Genomic DNA, 20288 nt, shown 5'->3' on the forward strand with positions numbered 1-20288 from the left:
TCTATTTCTTTCACCAGGTGGGGGAAGTTTTCTGTCATTATTTCTTCAAATAGGTTTTCAATATCTTGCTCTCTCTCATCTTCTGGTACCCCTATAATTCTGATGTTGGTACGTTGGAAGCTGTCCCAGAGGCTCCTTACACTATCTTCGTATTTTTGGGTTCTTTTTTTCATTTTGCTTTTCAGGTTGGGTGTTTCTTGCTTCTTCGTATTTCAAATCTTTGACTTGATTCTTGCGCTCCTCTGGTCTGCTGTTGGGAGTCTGTATAATATTCTTTATTTCAGTCAGTGTATGCTTACTTTCTAGATGGTCCTTTATCACACCATCGAGGGTCTCATTAGATTTCCTGTACATCTCATCAAGTTTTATCGACAGACTCCAGAAGTCTCTTGAGAGACCTCAAAAGTGTGGTTCTGAACTCAATATCCTCCCTTGATAGTTTTGTCCTGTTTCTTTGTCTCCGCATTTTTTTACGCTTTCTTGGTACACCCCCTAGTGGTCTTTGTGCGCAGTCTTGATGTAGTTAAGCCTTGATTGTTATAGTTAATACTAGAGGGATTTGACCTCCAGGCCGACTGGCTGTGATAATCAGCTGTGTTTGCAGTGGAAGAACTTGTGTCCTCTAGGGAGGTGCTAATCTAGCCTTTGCCTGAGGCTATCCGGCAAATGCCTTTGTGCAGGGCTTGGGCGGGGCAGGTCCCATGGGATCAATAGGGTAGAGGAGGGAGCAGTTATGGCTGCTCCCAGTCCGTCCCCAGGGGCTCTGCCTCTCTGTCCCGGCAACAGCTGCACACCTCAGAGGGACCGAAGCCAGACAGTCCTGCTTTTCCTGTTTGAGTCTGGGTCCCTAGAGACTCACCCAGATCTGGAGCTCTGAGTCTGAGGCTCCCTCCGGATTGAAACAGACAACCGCGACCTCAGCCACCAGCCCTCGCCACGCGCACTCCGCACCTCAGTATTTTACTTCAGCACTGCGCCTCCTCTGATTCTCGGTTCCTCCTAGTTGTAGAACTTCCATTCAGCCAGCCTTCCTGTGGTTCTGGATGATGTCCGTTCCATCTTTTAGTTGTATTTTTGAAGTGGTTGTTTGTGAAAGCAGATCTCAATATAAAAATATTTAAAAAAAGGTCAGAGAGCTTCAACGTTCTTTCCTAGAAAGTGACTTTATTTGGAACAGAATGTGTGGAGGGAGTTCATGGAGAAGGGCAGTCTTATTAACAATGAAGATGGTGGTGGTCACCAATGCAGAGGAGCTGAATGGCTCCATGACAAGGTAACCCCCAGGCTAGCTGTTGAACTAGGGAGAACTAGGGAAACCCACAGCTGACAGTAGTCCTCCTGGGGTCAGAACTAACCTCCAAGCTGCTCTCAGAAACAACCCCCGAGTGAATTAAAAATTAGTCTATCTTTATTTTTTAAGGTATTACAGATGTCCCTTTTCCGTACCCCCCCCCCCCATTACCACCCCTGCCTCCCCACTGTTTTCCCCCGGCCTTCACCCCACTATTGTCTGTGTCTGTGGGTTATACATATGTAGATAAGAGTTCTTTGGTTGATCTCGTCCCTCCTTCCCTTCCATCTGAGGATCCTTCATGACTCTGGATCTATTTTGCCAGTTTATTTTGTTTATTAGATCCCACATATGAGTGAGCTTATGTGATACTTGTTGCTCTTTGACTGACTTATTTCACTTAGTATACTACTCTCCAGGTTCCTCCATGCAGTCCCAAAGGGCAAGAGATTTTTCTTTTTTGTCGTTGCACAGTATTCCATGGTATAAATGTACCATGGCTTTTTTATCCACTCATCAACTGATGGGCTGTTTCCAGATCTTCGCTATTATAAATTGTGCTGCTATGAACATGGGGGGGACGGGGTGAGCATACATTCTTTCTGATTGGTGTTTTGGGTTTATTGGGATATATTCCTAGAAGTGGGATCACTGGGCCAAAGGGGAGTTCCATTTTTAATTTTTTGAGGAAACTCCATACTGCTTTCCACAGTGGCTGCACCAGTCTGCATTCCTACCAGCAGTGTACTAGGGTTCTCTTTTCTCCACATCCTCGACAGCACTTGTCATTTATTGATATGTTGATGGTAGCCATTCTGATAGGTGTGACATGATACCTCATTGTCATTTTAATTTGTTGTTTTAAGAATAAATAGAAACATAGTCATACAGAATTAAAATGGCAATAAATGTGTACCTATCAATGGTAACCTTAAATGTAATTGGATTAAGTACTGCAATCAAAAGACATAGAGTAGCTGAATGGATACAAAAACGTGACCCAACTATATGTGGTTTACAAGAGACCCACATAAAATGAGAGGGAGAGAGAGAGAAACATCGATGTGAGAAACATTTATTCCCTCCTATACACACCCCTACTGGGGATCAAACCCACCACCTGCATAGGTGCCCTGTGACCTTTTAGTGTATGGGATGATGTTCCTTCAACTGAGCGACACTAAGCAAGGCAAGAAATTTTTGTTGTTGCTTTTTTAAAATCCTCACCTGTGGAGTGATGATATTTTTACCATTGATTTTTAGAGAGAGTGGATGATAGGGGATCAGGGGGAAAGAGAGAGAGAGAAACATTGATGTGAGAGCAACACAATTGGTTGCCTCCTATGTGCACCTCAACTGGGGGCAGGGATCAAACCTGCCCAGTTATGTACTCTTGACTGGGAATCAAATCCTTGACCCTCTTGTGTGCAGAACAATGCTGGCCAGATCAGAAATTTCTGTTTTTAAAATATATGTTTTTATTTCAGAGAGGGAGGGAGTGAGAGAGAAACATCAATGACGAGAATCATTGATTAGCGCCTCCTGCATGCACCCCTCCCCCCACCACTGGGGATGAAGCCCACAACCCTGGCATGTGCCCTGGCTGGGAATGGAACCTGGTTCATAGGTCAACACTCAACCACTGAGTCACACAATTTGGGCTGGTTTTAACAAGAGAACCATTCTCCTGAATAATGATGTTGATTGGGAAGTGAGCATGCACAGCCCTCATCCTATATAATAAAGAGGTAATATGCAAATTAACCCCCATGTCTTCAAAGATGGCTGCCTATGACCATGCCGGCAGGGGGGTTAGTGAGGAATGACCAAACAACTGAAAAAGCAGGCTGTGTGGGGCAACCAGGCTGTCAGGGGGGACATGAGGGGTGACCAGGCTGGCAGTGGGGGATAGTAGGGGGTGACCAAGCTGGCAGTGGGGGGCAGTTGGGGGTGACCAAGCTGGTGGGGGGACATTTGGGGGTGACCAGGATGGCAGGGGTGGTGCAGTAAGAGGTGACTAGGCCAGCAGTGGGGCAGTTACGGGTGACCAGGCCATCTGGGGCAGGGGTGCAGTTGTGGGTGACCAGGCAGGCAGGGGGGCCAGTTGGGGGTGATTAGGCTGGCAGGGTGGACAGGGATGGGTGACTAGGCTGCCGGGGGGAAACCAGTCTGGCAGAAGGGGACAGTTGGGGGCGACCAGGCTAGTGGGGGGGGGGGCAGTAAAGTGTGACCAGGCCAGCATGGAAGGGGCAGTTAGGGGTGACCATGCCAGCAGGGGAACCAGTTAGGGGCAATTAGGACAGCATGCAGAGTCAGTGAGGGGCGATCAGGCTGGCAGCTGGGGGTTCAGTTAGGTACAACTATGCAGGCAGGAAAATGAGCGATTAGGAGCCAGCAGTACAGGATTGTGAGAGGGATTTGCGGCTGCTGGTGTACGCCCGATCCCCGGGATAGGGCCTAAACCGGCAGTTGGACATTCCTCAAGGGGTCCCAGATTGGAGAGGGTGCAGTTTTGAATGAGGTGACCCCCATGCATGAATTTCATGCACCGGGCCTCTAGTCTTGTAATGAAAGCCCAGTGTAAGACCCTTGATTATGTTCTGTACATGATGCAGATATTATGAATGGTGGCCAATTCCTACATCCCCATCATTTGTCAACCCAGAACCTCTTTTCTTTCCAGGGAGACTGAGTTCTATGTTGATGTGTTTGAAGTCCATCTGCAGGGTGCCTCTGCAGCCATTTGGAGTGCTGTTAATATTTTCTGAAAAGGTGATAGTCCGATTGCTGAGAATGACCTTATACTTGCAGGAAATGCAGTAAAGAGCTCAAAGTCTTTTACAACAAGATAGTTTATGTATTCTTGAGTAATACTATATAATAAAAGGGTAATATGCGGGGGTGGGGGCAGTTAGGCGTGACCAGGTCAGCAGGGAGGGCAGTTAGGGGCAATCAGGCTAGCACGCAAAGGGAGTGAGGGGTGAACAGGCCAGCAGGGTGGGGGTGGGGGCAGTTATTGACCAAATGGTGGAACGACTGGTCACTATGGCATGCACTGAGCAGGCAGGGAGAGCAGGCAATCAGGCAGGTAGGCAATCATGTCTGACTGCTGGTTTAGGATGACAGTTGGAAATCCCCTGAGGGATCCTAGATTTCGAGGGTGCACAGGCTGGGCTGAGGGACCCCTACCCTGGTGCATTAATTTCGTGCAGCGGGCCTCTAGTAAGTAAATAAATAAGCATGAGAATATAAAAATATCACACCTTCCTCAAAGCTTCAGGCCCAGCTCCCTCCTAAATTTTCTCTGTCCACTGAAGAGGCATTAAGTAGGCGGCAGATAAAGGATGGAATTATGTAAAGTGGGCAAGGAACAGATAGGACATAGGGAAATGGGGCCCATGATAATTGAAGAATTTGGAGTCTGATTTTTCTCATTCTACCATACCTCCCAGAAAAAATACTAGAACCCCAACCAGCCTACTTAACCTTAAGATTGGGCTGGGAGTGCTCCAGAGGAGATCAATGCTAGTCTTTTGTTCAGCTCGCAAGAGAAGGTAGCCTATTAAGTGAAAGGAAAACCAGACTTAGGTAAAAATATCACAGCTCTGGTCTTAGCTCTTCCCATAGCTATGTAATGTGTGAAACTCACTCAAGTTTTCCAGATCTGTGATTCCCTTTCTGCCAAAGTTGTGGGTTAGAGGAGATACATTTAAAGGCCCTCTCAGCACTAAAATTCACTTTGAGTCTGGGGGCAGATACAAAGCAGAGCAAAACTTTATTAGAAATGTCAAACACATCCATAGGAACCTTCTGTTCTTCAAGTCTCCACCTGCTCATCAACTCATGACAAGCAGTCGGAGGCTCCCAGCCCAAAGAGGTGTCCTGTGACTCGGGACAGATGTCTCCACAGGAACATTGTCGAGTGATTATAGCAATATTAGCAGCAATAGCCCAAACTTCCCAATGGAAATGGGAAGCCAAGTGGTGGCCCCATTTCCAACCTTTCGGGATTGAATGAGAGATTGGTATGGACACATTTCCTGTACCCACATGGGTCCAATTGTGAATATCCCAGACATCAGCCCACAATGAGGTACAGATGTACAGCCTTTGACCTCCAAAGTTGAGTCGATGTCTCCTATGGAACAAGGAAGGATGGGGAGACAAACAGATGTTTTAGAAAACCAGAGAGGAATCCAGTCCCTCCTCATTCCTGGATCCCAGAGTGTCAGAACCTCTTGGGATGCACTCAAATGTCTAGTTTTCCAGTCTCTGAAACCATCAGATGTTCAGTTTACCTCCAGCAACCCGAAGTTTTCCTTGATAGCATCGAGTTGTATCAATGGGACAGGGAAGAGAAGGCGCACTCGAACAGGCCCCCAAAGCTAAACAGGTTGGGCAGTGGAAAGTTGTTGACATATTGGGAGCTGGAGGGGGAAAGAGAGGAACAATTTAAGAGTATGTCCTGCTTTTGGAGTGCTCTCCTTGCTACCTCGTCTTCCCCAAGTCTTTCCAGTTGATACCACTATAATCAAGGCCTATTACTGCCACCTCCCCACTCTTTCCCAACTGATTTTCTTGGCTGTCAGAACCCCATCCAACATGACTTTCAAACTCTGTGCTTAGTTCCATCTAGGATCATTGTCTAGAAGGAGAAAGACATGTAAATAATTCAATACAACTCAGTAGGCATTGTGTCTTAGGTATAAGAGCAAAAAATTAAAGGAAGACCCAACTACCTAAAAGAAATTGGTGTCTTCAGGGAGCAGATATCTGAGTTGAGATGATGAATAGAGGTTAGCTTTTTGAAAATGGGGGGTTTGATGGGGTAGTAAAGGAAACAGTAAGGACAAAGGCCTGGAGCTGTGAGCCAACTTGGTGAATATGGGGAACTGTAAGAAACTGCAGTGTTGATATTCAACTGCGAGGCACTGGTAGGGCTGGACTGGCTGTTATAACCGTGTGCATTCTGATTGGCCAGATTCATTGTCAACTATTTTGAATACCAGCCTCAGCTAGAACACAATAGATAAGAGAGGGAAGAGAAGGAAGTGAGCTGAAAAGAGAGGCCAAATGGGAGAAGCAGGCTATGATCAGGTGGCACCTGGGAAGCAATAATTGTTAGGTTAACACCATCACCTTGTTCAGAGATCTTCACAGACATCTTGTTTAGTGACACAAAACCCAAGGTATATCCCAGCCTTCACTGATACCCTCTTTTCTGAGCAGCATTGAGACCCCAAGGTAACAATTTAGAAAAAGAAAGACAAGCAGAAGGTCTGAGGTCCTTTTGTGTGTGGCCCGCTTGGACCTAAGCCACGTACGAACACAAAAAGCGGTGTCGGGTGGGTGGGTGGGTACGTGAGATGCCAGGGACACACTGTGGAGAGCATACAATCATATGACCACTACGGTGGACTCCAGAAATGAATACAGAACAAAGCTGAATGCAAACTGCATTGGAAAACACACAAACAATGATAAGCTGTGGGGAGAAAAGGACAAGGAGGAGGAAGACCTACACTGCCTTCTGGGTTGACCGCCTTTCTCTCTCCCCTCCCGAGGTACCTGGGATCATCTCTGGATTCCATATCTCAGGGATGTTCTTCCTGTTGTTGCAGAAGGAGTGCTCACAGTAGCTACTGTAGGAGACCACCATTATGCCGGGCGGTGGGGAGTGCTGGACCAACGTTATGGCGGGTATCCCGTCGGGGTTGCAGCCCTTTGTGGCCAGAAGTGCCATCTTGGCACCTGTTAATGAAAGGACAGAACCGGACTGATAGCTGTGTCCTTAACCCTTCTTCCAAGAAAAAGCCGAAGAATGTAGCAGTTACTCAGCCTGCCCTTATCCCGGCCAATGGAAAAGTGGGGAAAACTAGCCCAAGGCCAAGAGTATGCTAGCCACCCCACTGTCTTTGTGTAACCAGACCCTAGCTGCATGCTGCCCTTGCATCACTAGCCCCCGGCCCTCACTCAACCAACCGGAATGGACCAAATCAGTGGTCAGAGTGTGCCCCCACCCCCCAACCCCAAGCCCTATAAATTCTTTGTTCTCTTGGAACTCGAGGCTCTCTCTTGCATCCAGTAATGGAGGCAGGAGTGGGGGCGGGGACCAAGTCCCGGGCTTGAATAAAAGACCCTTTGCTCTTGCATCCGAAAAGGCTCCCTGGTGGTGGATTATTGGGGACCCCGAACTCTGGGCATAACATTAAGAGCGCAAAGAGAAGGAAGGGGGGTGGCGTGCCTCACCTTTGGCCCTGGGGAGAGGGGAACAGCACTGACAAGGATGCCATCACCTTCCTCCCATTCAACCTGACCGCCCCTTCTCGTTTTACCGGATTTGACCATCATCAGGGATTCCTGGCACAGCGCCCCATTGTCACAAGTCTCAACTCTCTCCGTGGTCCAGTTGAATGCGCTTGGGTCCTCCTCCAGGCTCATGGATATGCCCTTGTGACAGTACAGATGCTGCGCCACTGGGGTGGGAACAGGGTACAGGTCAGCACCTGCCCTCCTCCGTGGGTCTCCCATCACACCTTTCCCACCAAAACTCCCGCCTGTGACCCGGATGCGCTTTCCCCTTGACCCCCACACGTACGAGTGGAGTTGGCTCTGAGGAGAAAGAGCAGCAGCAAACCCTGGGCGTGACGGGCCCCCATGGCTCCGTGAAGAGAGGGTTGGTTGAAACGACCCGGTTCTGTGATTCGGTGGAGGAGAGAGAGCTTTCAACCACCTTCGAATGAAAGAGGCTAAATGTAGGTCCCACGAGTGCGGACATCAGGGCAGGAGTCACCGGTATGTCAAGCGCTGACCCCCAAAGCCAGGCCGCCCCTGTCCATCCAGCTTGTGGGTTGGAGCCAGTTACCACGGTCACTGGGCCTCAGTGTCCACCGCTGTGATGCTGAGGCCCCGCCACCAACTTCCTCAAGGCAAGGTGTGCAGCCACCAAAGCCTCTCCCACCGCAGGCCCCAGGCGTCTGGCCCAAAGGCCCCTCCTCCCTCTGGCCCAGCAGCCCAGTCCCCACCTACGGTCGGCCCCTCAAGGCCCAGGTATCCCGGCCCCCAGCTCCTAGATCCATCAGAACCCGGGGTCTGGGATCCCCGCCCTGACCTCCGAGGAGCTGGGGTTCAGCCTCCTCTTCCCGCAGGGCCCGTCATGCCAGGCCCAGGCCTCTCTCTCAGACCCGGGAGCCCAGGGCCCAGGCCCACCCCCCTCAGACCCGGGAGTCCGCTGCCTCCTCCCGTCATCTTTTTCCTCAGGCCCCAGGAATCTCCGTCCCCAGTCCCCTCAGTCTTTAAAGGGCCAAATTCCACCTGCTTCCAAAGAATTTCCACAGAAATCTAACGGTTCTAAACGCTTGGCCCCGAACGCCCTCTGGCCCAGACCGGCCTTCTCTGCTCGTCTCTCCTCGAGGCTCGGAAGGCGGGGCCAGCCTCGCCCCCAGGTCACTCGAAGCCCCATTGGTCAACACGAAAGCATCTGATGCGCTCATTGGATGAGCCTGGAGGAACCGCCCGGGAGAAGCCTATTCCTGGCCGGCTTGGAAGGCGCGCGCATGCGCCAAATGGCTAGTGGCGGTTAAGCGGCTGCGCGCAGCAGGTGGGTGGGGACGCAGGTGGCGTGCAAGGTGTTCGCAGCTCCCGGCATGCAGCGCAGGCCGGGGTGTCGCGCCTCGGAGGACATGGCTGAGTCTTTTCTCTCTCTGGGCAATGGCGGCTCAGCTGCTCCCGCCATGCTGTATAGAAGCTTTCTGGATGTAACATGAAGTGAAGATGCCTTTTGTGTACGTTCAGACTTGGAACTGTTTCTGTGAGTTGTACGGTATAAATGACTATTTTCTTTAAACAGAGAAAATGCTGTAAGAATGATGATAGTAAAGCTCTTAATTTTAGGTAAAAGTATACTAAGAACACGGAAATGGTTAATAACACTCTAAAGACAGTGAATACAAATATTAAGAGATAGCAATTTAGCTAGGTTAGGAAGAATAGCATATTCTTTTACAATACCCAACCAACTGAGCCAGGGCTTCTCTGCCAATTTTTAAATTGGATTGTTTGTTTTTTTGGGTGTTGAGTTGTATAAGTTCTTTATAAATTTTGGATATTAACTTCTTATTAAATGTGTATCATTGACAAATATCTTCTTACATTTAAAAGGTTGTCTTCTCATTTTGTTGATGATTGCCTATCCTGTGCAAAATCTTTTTAGTGTGATGTAGATCCATTTGTTTATTTTTTCTTTTGTTTCTTTTGACTGAGGAGATATGTCAGAACAAATATTGCTAAGGAAAATGTCCAAGATTTTACTGCCTATGTTTTCTTCTAAGAGTTTTATGGTTTCAAGTCTTGTATTTAATTCTTTAATCAATTTTGAGTTTATTCTTGTATATGGCGTAAGAAGGTGATAGTTTCACATTTTTTGCATATATCCAATATCATTTTAGATACATGGAAGTTAACTTTTCCAACACCACTATTGAATAGACTATTTACTTCATTGTATGTTTTCAGCCATTATATCCTCAAATAGGTTCTAAATTCCTTTCTCTCTCTAATCTTCTTGTGATACTCCTATGATGCAGATGTTGTTACTCATTTTTAATTATTTTTTCTTTGCTGTTATTATTATAAAACTAGAGGCCCAGTGCATGAAATTCGTGCAAGAGTAGGCCTTCCTTCCTCCGACTGCTGGCACTGGCTTCCCTCTGGCACCTGGGACCCGGGCTTCCCTCACAGCCCTGGCTTCATCCGGAAGGTTGTCCAGAAGGACGTCCAGTCTAATTAGCATATTGCACTTTTATTATTATAGATAGATTTTTAAAAAAATATATTTTATTGATTATTCACAGAGAAGAAGGGACTGGGATAGAGAGTTAGAAACATTGATGAGAGAAACATTGATCAGCTGCATCCTGCACACCCCCAACTGGGGATGTGACTGCAACCAAGGTACATACCCTTGACTGGAATCGAACCTGGGACCTTTCAGTCCACAGGCCGACACTTTATCCACTGAGCCAAACTGTTTAGGGCTATAGATAGATTTTTATTGATTTCAGAAAGGAAGGAGAGGGAGAGAGAGGTAGAAACATCAATGATGAGAGAGAATCATTGGCTGCCTCCTCCACACCCACACTGGGGATTGAGCCTGCAGCCTGGGCATGTGCCCTGACTGGGAATTGAACTGTGACCTCCTGGTCCATAGGTTGACACTTAACCACTGAGCCATGATGGCTGGGCATCTTTGTTGTTGTTAAGTGTTTTCTGTTATCTTGTCTTTCAAATCACTGATTCAATCCTCTGTTTCCTCTAGTCTGACTTTGATTCCTTCTATTACATTCTTGATTTCAGATATAGTATTTTTCATTTCTGATGGGCTCTTTTAAAATAATTTTACGTCTTTTTTGTTGTTGTTGTTAATTCTCACCCGAGGATATTTTTTCCATATATTTTTTAGAGAGAGTGTGGAGAGAGGGAAGGAGGGAAAAAGAAAGAGAGAAACATTAATATGAGAGAGACACATCGATTGGTTGCATCCCCAATGCACTCTAACTGGGGCTTGGGATTGAACCTGCAACCCGATATGTGCCACTGACAGGGAATCGAACTTGTGATCCTTTGGTGCATGGGCTGATGCTCTAACCATTTAACAGCACAGGCCAGAGTAACATTTATGTCTTTTTTTAAGTTCAAAAATAATTTTATTTTGCTTTGAAGGGGTTTTGTAGTTACATGTAAAGTGGTGCCTAGGGAGCTATGAATATGCAAAAACATTTTAAAAATTTTATTTTATCTTTATTTACTTATTTACTTTTATTATTTTTAAAATCATTATTGTTGAAAGTATTACATAGGTACACCTTTCCCCCCATTAACTTCTTCCAGTCTGCTCCCATTCCCCCCTCCCAGGCTCTCACCACCTCATTGTCTGTGTCCTCGGATTATGCATATACTCACAGAAGTTCATTGGTTGATCTCTTCCCACCCACCCTCCCCTGCCTTCCTTGTGAGACTCAATAATCTATTCATGCTTCTATGTCTCTGGGTCTATTTTTGTTCATCAGTTTATTTGGTTCATTAGATTCCACATATGAGTGAGATCATGTGATACTTATCTTTCTCTGACTGGCTTATTTTAGCATAATATTCTCCAGGTCCATCCATGCTGTTGCAAATGGCAAGACTTCTTTCTTTTGTATTGCCGCATGCTATTCCATTGTGTAAATGTACCATGGCTTTTTTATCCATGCATCTACTGATGGGCACTTAGGCTGTTTCCAAATCTTAGCTATCGTAAATTTTGTTGCTATGAACATAGGGGTGCATATATTCCTTCTGATTGGTGTTTTGGATTTATTAGGATATATTCCTAGAAGTGGGATCACTGGGTCAAATTGGAGTTCCATTTTTAATTTTTTGAGGAAACTCCATACTGTTTTCCATAATGGCTGCACCAGTCTGAATTCTCACCAGCAGTGTAATAGGGTTCCCTTTTCTCCACAACCTCACCAACACTTCTGGTTTGTTTATTTACTGATAATAGCCATTCTGACAGCTGTAAAGTGATATCTTATTGTCATTTTAATGCATCTCTCAGATGATGAGTGACTTTGAGCTTTTTTCATATGTCTCCTGACCATCTGTATGTCCACTTTGTAGAAGGGTTTATTTAGGTCCTTTGCCCATTTTTAAGTTGGATTGTTTGTCTTCCTTTTGTTGAGTTGTGTGAGTTCCCTATATATTTTGGAGATTAACCCCTTTTTGGATGTATCATTGGCAAATATAGTGGGTTCTCTTATTATTTTGTGGATGGTTTCTTTTGCATTGCAGAAGCTTTCTATTTTAATGTAGTCCCATTTGTTTATTTCTCATTAGTTTCCATTGTCCTAAGAGATGTATTGGTAAACAGAGATATCTGATATTTTAGTGCCAATGGTTTCTTCTAGGACTTTTATGGTTTCACACATTACATTTAAGTCTTTTATCCATTTTGAGTTTATTATTTTGTATGGTGTAAGTTGGTAGTCTAATTTCATTTTTGCATGTACCTGTCCAATTTTCCCAACACCACTTATTAAAGAGACTATTTCTGCTCCAATGTATGTTCTTGCCTCCTTTGTCAAATATTAATTGAGAATAGTGGCTTGGGTGGATTTCTGGGGTCTCTGTTCTGTTCCATTGATCTATATGCCTATTCTTGTGCCAGTACCAGGCTAGTTTGAGCACAGTGGCTTTGTAGTATAACTTGATATCTGGTATTGTGATTACTCCAACTTCGTTCTTCTTTCTCAAGGTTGCTGTGGCTATTCGGGATAATTTCTGGTTTTACAATACAAATTTTTGGAATGTTTGTTCTAGGTCTGTGAAATATGCTATTGGTATTTTAATAGGCATTGCATTGAATCTGTAGATTGCTTTGGGTAGTATGGACATTTTAATGATGTAGATTATACCAATCCATGAACATGGTATATTTTTCCACTTGTTTATATCTTCCTCTATCTCTTTTTTCAATGTTTTGTAGTTTTCTGAACACAGGTCTTTTACCTTCTTGCTTAAGTTTATTTCTAAGTATCTTATTTTTGTTGTTGCAATAGTAAATGGGATTTTTTTTTAAAAAAGTCTCTCTTTCTGAGAGTTCATTATTGGTGTATAAAGTGCTATGGATTTTTTGGGTGTTAATTTTGTATCCTGCTATGTTTCTGAATTCATTTATTATATGTATTAGTTTCTTTAATGGAGTCTTTAGGTTTTTCTATGTGCAGATAATGAGAGTTTTACTATCTCCTTTCCAATTTGGATGCCTTTTATTTCTTCTTCTTGTCTGATTGCTATGGCCAGGACTTCCAGTACTATGTTAAACAATTGTGGTAAAAGAGGGCATCCCTGTCTTGTTCCTGTTTTTAGGGGAAATGGTCTTAGTTTTTTCCCATTGAGTATGATGTTGGCTGTAGGTTTGTCACATATGGCTTTTATTACTATTCCCACTCTGTTGAGAGTTTTTTTTTTTTTTTTTTTTTTTTTAAACTTTTTTTTTTTTATTTTTCGCTAAAAGTATTACAAAGTGTATTACATAAGTGTCCTTTTTTTCCCCCCGCCCTTGACAGACCCCTGCCCTCCCTTACCCCCCAGTGTCTTATGTCCATTAGTTATGGTTATATGGATGCATACAAGTCCTTCGGTTGATCTCTTAATCCCCTCCCTCCTCCCCCCCAACCCTCCCTGGCCTTCCCACTGCAGTTTGACAATCAGTTTGAGGCAGCTCTGCCTCTGTATCTATTATTGTTCAAAAGTTTGTAATGGTCTTTATTATCCATGAATGAGTGAGATCATGTGGTATTTTTCCTTCATTGACTGGCTTATTTCACTTAGCATAATGCTCTCCAGTTCCATCCATGCTGTTGCAAATGGTAGGAATTCCTTCTTTTTAACAGCAGCATAGTATTCCATCGTGTAGATGTACCACAGCTTTCTAATCCATTCATCTACTGATGGGCACTTAGGCTGTTTCCAGATCTTAGCTATGGTGAATTGTGCTGCTATGAACATCGGGGTGCATATATCCTTTCTGATTGGTGTTTCTGGTTTCTTGGGATATATTCCTAGAAGTGGGATCACAGGGTCAAATGGGAGTTCCATTTCCAATTTTTTGAGGAACCTCCATACTGCCTTCCATAGTGGCTGCACCAGTCTGCATTCCCACCAGCAGTGCACAAGTGTTCCTTTTTCTCCACATCCTCTCCAGCACTTGTCGTTTGTTGATTTGTTGATGATGGCCATTCTGACAGGTGTGAGATGGTACCTCATTGTTGTTTTGATTTGCATCTCTCGGATGATTAGTGACTTTGAGCATGTTTTCATATGTCTCTTGGCTTTCTGAATGTCCTCTTTTGAAAGGTGTCTATTTAGATCCTTTGCCCATTTTTTGATTGGATTGTTTATCTTCTTTTTGTTAAGTTGTATGAGTTCCCTATAAATTTTGGAGATTAAGCCCTTATCAGATATGACGTTGGCAAATATGTTTTCCCACGAGGTGGGTTTTCTTGTTGTTTTGTTGATGGTTTCTTTTGCTGTGCAGAAGCTTTTTATTTTGATGTAGTCCCATTTGTTCAGTTTCTCTTTAGTTTCAACTGCCCTAGGAGCTGTATCAGTGAAGAAATTGTTTTGGCATATGTCTGAGATTTTGCTGCCTTTGTATTCTTCTAGAATTTTTATGGTTTCCTGTCGTACATTTAAGTCCTTTATCCATTTTGAGTTTATTCTTGTGTATGGTGTAAGTTGGTGGTCTAGTTTCATTTTCTTGCATATATCTGTCCAATTTTCCCAACACCATTTATTGAAGAGACTATCTTGGCTCCATTGTATGTTCATGCCTCCTTTGTCAAAAATTAATTGAGCATATTGGTTCGGGCTAATTTCTGGACTCTCTATTCTATTCCACTGATCTATATGTCTGTTCTTGTGCCAGTACCAGGCAGTTTTGAGAACAGTGGCTTTGTAATACAGCTTGATATCTGGCATTGAGATCCCACCTACTTTGTTTTTTCTCAGGATCGCTGCAGCTATTCGGGGTCTTTTTTTATTCCAGATGAATTTTTGGAGAGTTCGTTCTAGATCCTTGAAGAAGGCCATTGGTATTTTAATGGGAAGTGCGTTGAATGTATAGATTGCTTTGGGTAATATGGACATTTTAATGATGTTGATTCTACCAATCCAAGAACATGGTATGTTCTTCCATCTGTTTATGTCTTCCTCTATCTCTTTTTTCAACGTCCTATAGTTTTCTGAGTAGAGGTCTTTTACCTCTTTAGTTAAGTTTATTCCTAGGTATCTTAATTTTTGGGGTGCGATGGTAAATGGGATTGTTTTTATAATCTCTCTTTCTGAAAGTTCACTATTGGTATATAGAAATGCCTCGGATTTCTTGGGGTTAATTTTGTATCCTGCTACATTGCCAAATTCATGTATTAAGTCTAGTAGTTTTTTGATGGAGTCTCTAGGGTTCTGTATGTATAATATCATGTCATCTGCAAATAAGGACAGTTTTACTTCCTCTTTTCCAATTTGGATGCCTTTTATTTCTTCTTCTTGTCTAATTGCAATGGCTAATACTTCCAGGACTATGTTGAACAGGAGTGGAGAGAGTGGACATCCCTGTCTTGTTCCTGTTCTTAGGGGAAATGGTGTTAGTTTTTGTCCATTGAGTATGATGTTGGCTGTGGGCCTGTCATATATGGCTTTTATTATGTTGAGGTATGATCCTTCTATTCCCACCTTGCTGAGAGTTTTTATCAAAAATGGGTGTTGGATTTTGTCAAATGCTTTTTCTGCATCAATTGATATGACCATGTGGTTTTTTTCTTTCAATTTGTTTATGTGATGTATCACGTTTATTGATTTACGGATGTTGTCCCATCCTTGCATCCCTGGGATAAATCCTACTTGGTCATGGTGTATGATCCTTCTGATGTACTGCTGGATCCGATTTGCTAAGATTTTGTTGAGGATTTTGGCATCTATGTTCATGAGGGATATTGGCCTGTAATTCTCTTTCATTGTGTTGTCTTTACCTGGTTTTGGTATTAGGGTGATGCTAGCTTCATAAAATGTGTTTGGAAGTGTTCCATCCTCTTGGACTTTTTGTAGTAATCTGAGGAGGATAGGTTTCAGTTCTTCCTTAAAAGTTTGGTAAAACTCCCCTGAGAAGCCGTCTGGTCCTGGGCTTTTGTTTGCTGGCAGCTTTTTGATGACTGCTTCAATTTCTTCCATCGTTATTGGCCTATTGAGATTTTTAGATTCTTCCTGATTGAGTTTTGGAATGTTGTATTTTTCTAGGAATTTGTCCATTTCCTCCAGGTTGTCTAGTTTGTTGGAGTAGAGTTGTCCGTAGTATTGTTTAACAATCATTTGTATTTCTGTGGGGTCTGTTGTTATTTCGCCTCTACATTTCTGATTTGGTTTATTTGGGACCTCTCTCTTTGCTTCTTGGTGAGCCTGGCTAGGGGTTTGTCAATCTTGTTTATCCTTTCAAAGAACCAGCTCTTGGTTTCATTGATTTTCTGTATTGTTTTTTTGGTCTCTATTTCATTGATTTCTGCTCTAATCTTTATTATCTCCTTCCTTCTGCTCACTCTGGGCTTTTCTTGTTGCTCTCTTTCTAATTCTTTGAGTTGTAGAGTTAGATGATTAACTACCATTTTTTCTTGTTTTTTGAGGTAGGCCTGTAGAGCTATAAACTTCCCTCTCAGGACTGCTTTCATTGTGTCCCAGAGGTTTTGGATTGTTGTGTTTTCATTGTCATTAGTGTCCAGGATGTTTTTAATTTCTTCTTTGATGTCATCGGTAACCCAATCAATATTTAATAACATGCTATTCAGCTTCCAAGTGTTTGAGTATTTTGGGTTGTTTTTATTGTGGTTTATTTCTAACATTATGCCATCATGGTCTGAGAAGATGCTTTTTATGATTTCAATCTTCTTGAATTTGTGGAGACTTTGCTTGTGACCCAATATGTGGTCTATTTTTGAATATGTCCCATGAGCACCTGAGAGGAATGTATATTCCGCAGCTGTGGGGTGAAGTGTTCTGAAGATGTCAATTAAGTCCATCTGATCTAGTGAGTCATTTAGGATTGCTGTTTCTTTGCTGAGTTTTTGTCTAGCGGATTTATCCAGTGATGTTAGTGGTGTATTAAAGTCCCCTACTATGATTGTATTGTTGTCGATCTCTCCCCTGATACCTTCCAGGAGTTTTCTTATGTATGTGGGTGCTCCTGCATTGGGTGCATATATGTTTATCAGGGTTATATCCTCTTGTTGTATTGATCCCTTTAGTATTATGAAGTGGCCTTCCTTATCTCTGGTTATGGCCTTCACTTTGAGGTCTATTTTGTCGGATATAAGTATTGCTACCCCAGCTTTTTTTTCATTTCCATTTGCCTGAAAGATATTTTTCCATCCCTTCACTTTCAGTCTGTGTGAGTCCCTTCTAATGAGGTGGGTCTCTTGTAGACAGCAAATGTATGGGTCATGTTTTTTTATCCATTCAGCCACTCGATATCTTTTGATTGGACCATTTAGTCCATTTACATTTAAAGTTATTATTGAAAGGTACTTGTTTGTAGCCATTTCTATTTTTTTGTGGCTGCTTTCTTTCTGGGCTTTTTATTTCTTCTTTTTACACCAGTCCCTTTAGCATTTCTTGCATTGCTGGCTTGGTGGTGATGAACTCCCTTAGCCTTTTTTTGTCTGTGAAGCTTCTTATTTCCCCTTCAATTTTGAATGATAGCCTTGCTGGATAGAGTATTCTTGGATTCAGTCCTTTGCTTTGCATCACTTTGTAGATTTCCGTCCATTCTTTTCTGGCCTGATGTGTTTCTGTTGAGAAATCGTTTGATAATCTGATGGGGGACCCTTTGTAGGTAACTCTCTGTTTCTCTCTTGCAGCCTTTAAGATTCTCTCTTTGTCTTGTACATTTGCCATCGTTATTATGACGTGTCTTGTTGTGGGTCTTTTGGGGTTCATCTTGCCTGGGACTCTCTGTATTTGTGTAACTTTTTTCTTCCCCATATCTGGGAAGTTTTCTGTCATTATTTCTTCAAATAGATTTTCTAATCCTTGCTGCTCTTCTTGTCCTTCTTGCAGCCCTATTATGCGTATGTTACTTCGTTTCATGTTGTCCTGAAGCTCCCTTAGGCTCTCCTCCTGTTTTTTAATTCTTTTCTCCAGTTGCTGTTCAGATTGAGCTTGTTTCTCTGCCTTATCTTCTAACTCACTAATTCGGTCTTCTGCTTCTTCTAGTCTGCTGTTGAAACTTTCCATGGTGTTTTTGATTGTAGCTATATCACTTTTCATTTCTTCCTGATTCTTGCATAGGTTGTTGATTTTCTCATCCATGCGGTGAATGAATTGTACAACCATCATTCTGAATTCTTTTTCTGTCATGTTGCACGCTTCAGCTTCATTAATTTCCTTTCTTGGTGATTCTTCATTGTCTTTCCTCTGGGTATTGTGTCGTCTCTTCATTTTGATTATCTCCTGATGGTTCAAAGGTTGAGTTGCGTGGGCCTGGGCCGTGCGCAGTGGGAGGCTCCCACCACCCTAGTGTCACTGAAGAGCTCTGACACTAAGATGTGTGGTTGTTGTTGGTTGGTGGGAACCAGGCTCGCTCTGTGTCAGTGTTGCCAACACTCAATGTGGCCTCGCGCGTGCCCTTAGAATTAGGGACCCTGCCTGCACTGTGCTGAAATAGAGGCCCCCCTGACGCGTGTTTAGCACCAGAGCAGAGCCCCCTAGCTTGCGCCAGGAGTCAGAGTTCCCCAAGAGTTCAGTATCAGAGTCTCTGTTGCTTCGCGCAACCTCACCTTGAGAATCAGGGTCCCTGTGTGCCCTTGCACCAGGAATTGGATTCACTGGCTCTTAGTATGAATGCACAGGAAATCAGGATCTCAGGCGCAGGTGGTAAGAAACACAGTCAAGTCACTGGTGCTTGGTGCTGCCTCCTGCCCTGAGAAACGGGGTTTCTGGGCCTGTGCTAGGCGGACAAACTCCCGTTCGCGCGATTGCTCCCAGCCCAGGGCTCTGATGCCAGCAGTGCGCGCAGGATTAGTTCCTGGTGCTGTGCGCGTTTTTGCTCCCAGCCCAGGGCTCTGATGCCAGCAGTGCGCACAGGATTAGTTCCTGGTGCTGTGCGCGTTTTTGCTCCCAGCCCAGGGCTCTGATGCCAGCAGTGCGCACAGGATTAGTTCCTGGTGCTGTGCGCATTTTTGCTCCCAGCCCAGGGCTCTGAAGCCCGAAGTGCGCATAGGATCAGTTCTAAGGTGCTCTCGCACTTTCAGGCCAAAGTTTCTGCAGCGCTGAGGCCCCGGCAAGGGGTAGGTCTATCAGTTAGTTACTCTGGCACTGCCCGCGATCCTGGGGGAAGGGGGGATGGGCTCCGCTACTCACGGATCTGCAGCAGGGATCTCCGAACTTTCCGTGTCTGCAGGTCTGTAGCTGTGGTCACAGGTCTCTGTCCCCAGTGGCTGCAGGGTCCTGGTATGCGTCTGAGATCAGACTGGGTGGTGCTGAGGCCAGGATCCTAGTCTCAAGCAGCTCTGTTTCCCAAGATGGCGTGGTCGCTGTGCCTCTGCTGGCCGCCCAGGAGTGTCCGCCCCTCCGTGGAGGGGCGCAGGCCTCCTCTGGGCTCCCGCAGTCGCGCCGCCCGCAAGTCGCCGCCTCTGGGTTAGTAGCCGCTGGGTTAGTAGCCGATCTCTGGATGCCGATAACCGCCTCCCAAGATGGCGCGGTCTCGCCGCTGCGCTGGCGCCCAGGGGGAAGTTTCAGCCTCAATCTCTAACCATCCGCATTTTTCAGGAGTTCTCTGTCTTTCCTGGCTGCAGACTGTCTCTCAGCTGAACCTCCCCAGCTTGATCGGGCTGGTTGTTACCCGTTTCAGCTGCTCGCCCCTATCTGCTCCGGGACGAAGGACCAACACGTCCGTCTAAGCCTCCGCCATTTTTTTTTTCCTGTTGAGAGTTTTTATAAAAAATGCATGTTGGAGTTTGTCAAATGATTTTTTCTGCATCAATTGATATCATCCTGTGATTTTTGTCTTTCAATTAGTTTATGTGCTGTATCACATTTATTGATTTTTGAATATTGTACCAGCCTTGCATCCCCATAATAAATCCCACTTGATGAAGGTGTATGATTTTTTTCATGTATTGAGGGATCTGATTTGCTGAAATTTTGTTGAGGATTTTAGCATCTATGTTCATCAGGGATATTGGCTTGTAGTTCTCTTTCTTTGTCGTGTCTTTATCTGATTTTGGAATTAGGATAATGCTGACCTCACAGAAAGAGATTGGAATTGTTTATTCCTTTTGAATTTTTTTTGAATAGTTTGAGGAGGGTAGGTGTTAGTTCTTCTTTGAATATTTGGTAAAACTCCCCCATGAAAGCATTGGACTATGGCTTTTGTTTGCTGAGAGTTTTTTGATTACTGCTTCAATTT

The 20288-nt window shown here is 44.4% G+C and overlaps 2 protein-coding genes across 2 annotated transcripts in view; both read right to left on the reverse strand.

Moving 5' to 3' along the window:
- Positions 1-5217: 5217 nt before the first annotated feature.
- LOC139000012 (testis-expressed protein 101-like) lies at positions 5218-7950 on the reverse strand. The gene is made up of 5 exons (XM_070402261.1): positions 7890-7950; positions 7627-7767; positions 6860-7042; positions 5590-5718; positions 5218-5429 (listed from the first exon to the last, which is right to left on the reverse strand). The coding sequence occupies exons 1-5, from the start codon at positions 7948-7950 to the stop codon at positions 5218-5220; spliced, it is 726 nt and encodes a 241-aa protein (XP_070258362.1).
- An 11582-nt stretch (positions 7951-19532) lies between these two features.
- The window catches only part of LOC138999840 (CD177 antigen-like), a 42386-nt gene continuing 41630 nt past the window's right edge, over positions 19533-20288 (reverse strand). Inside the window, 1 exon segment of the mRNA XM_070402056.1 lies at positions 19533-19594. Coding sequence (XP_070258157.1) covers positions 19533-19594 — 62 coding nt within the window.

Source organism: Myotis yumanensis, unplaced genomic scaffold, assembly GCF_028538775.1.
Source record: "Myotis yumanensis isolate MYYU_CA2020_CCGP unplaced genomic scaffold, mMyoYum1.0.hap1 SCAF_23, whole genome shotgun sequence".
Lineage (NCBI taxonomy): Eukaryota > Metazoa > Chordata > Mammalia > Chiroptera > Vespertilionidae > Myotis > Myotis yumanensis.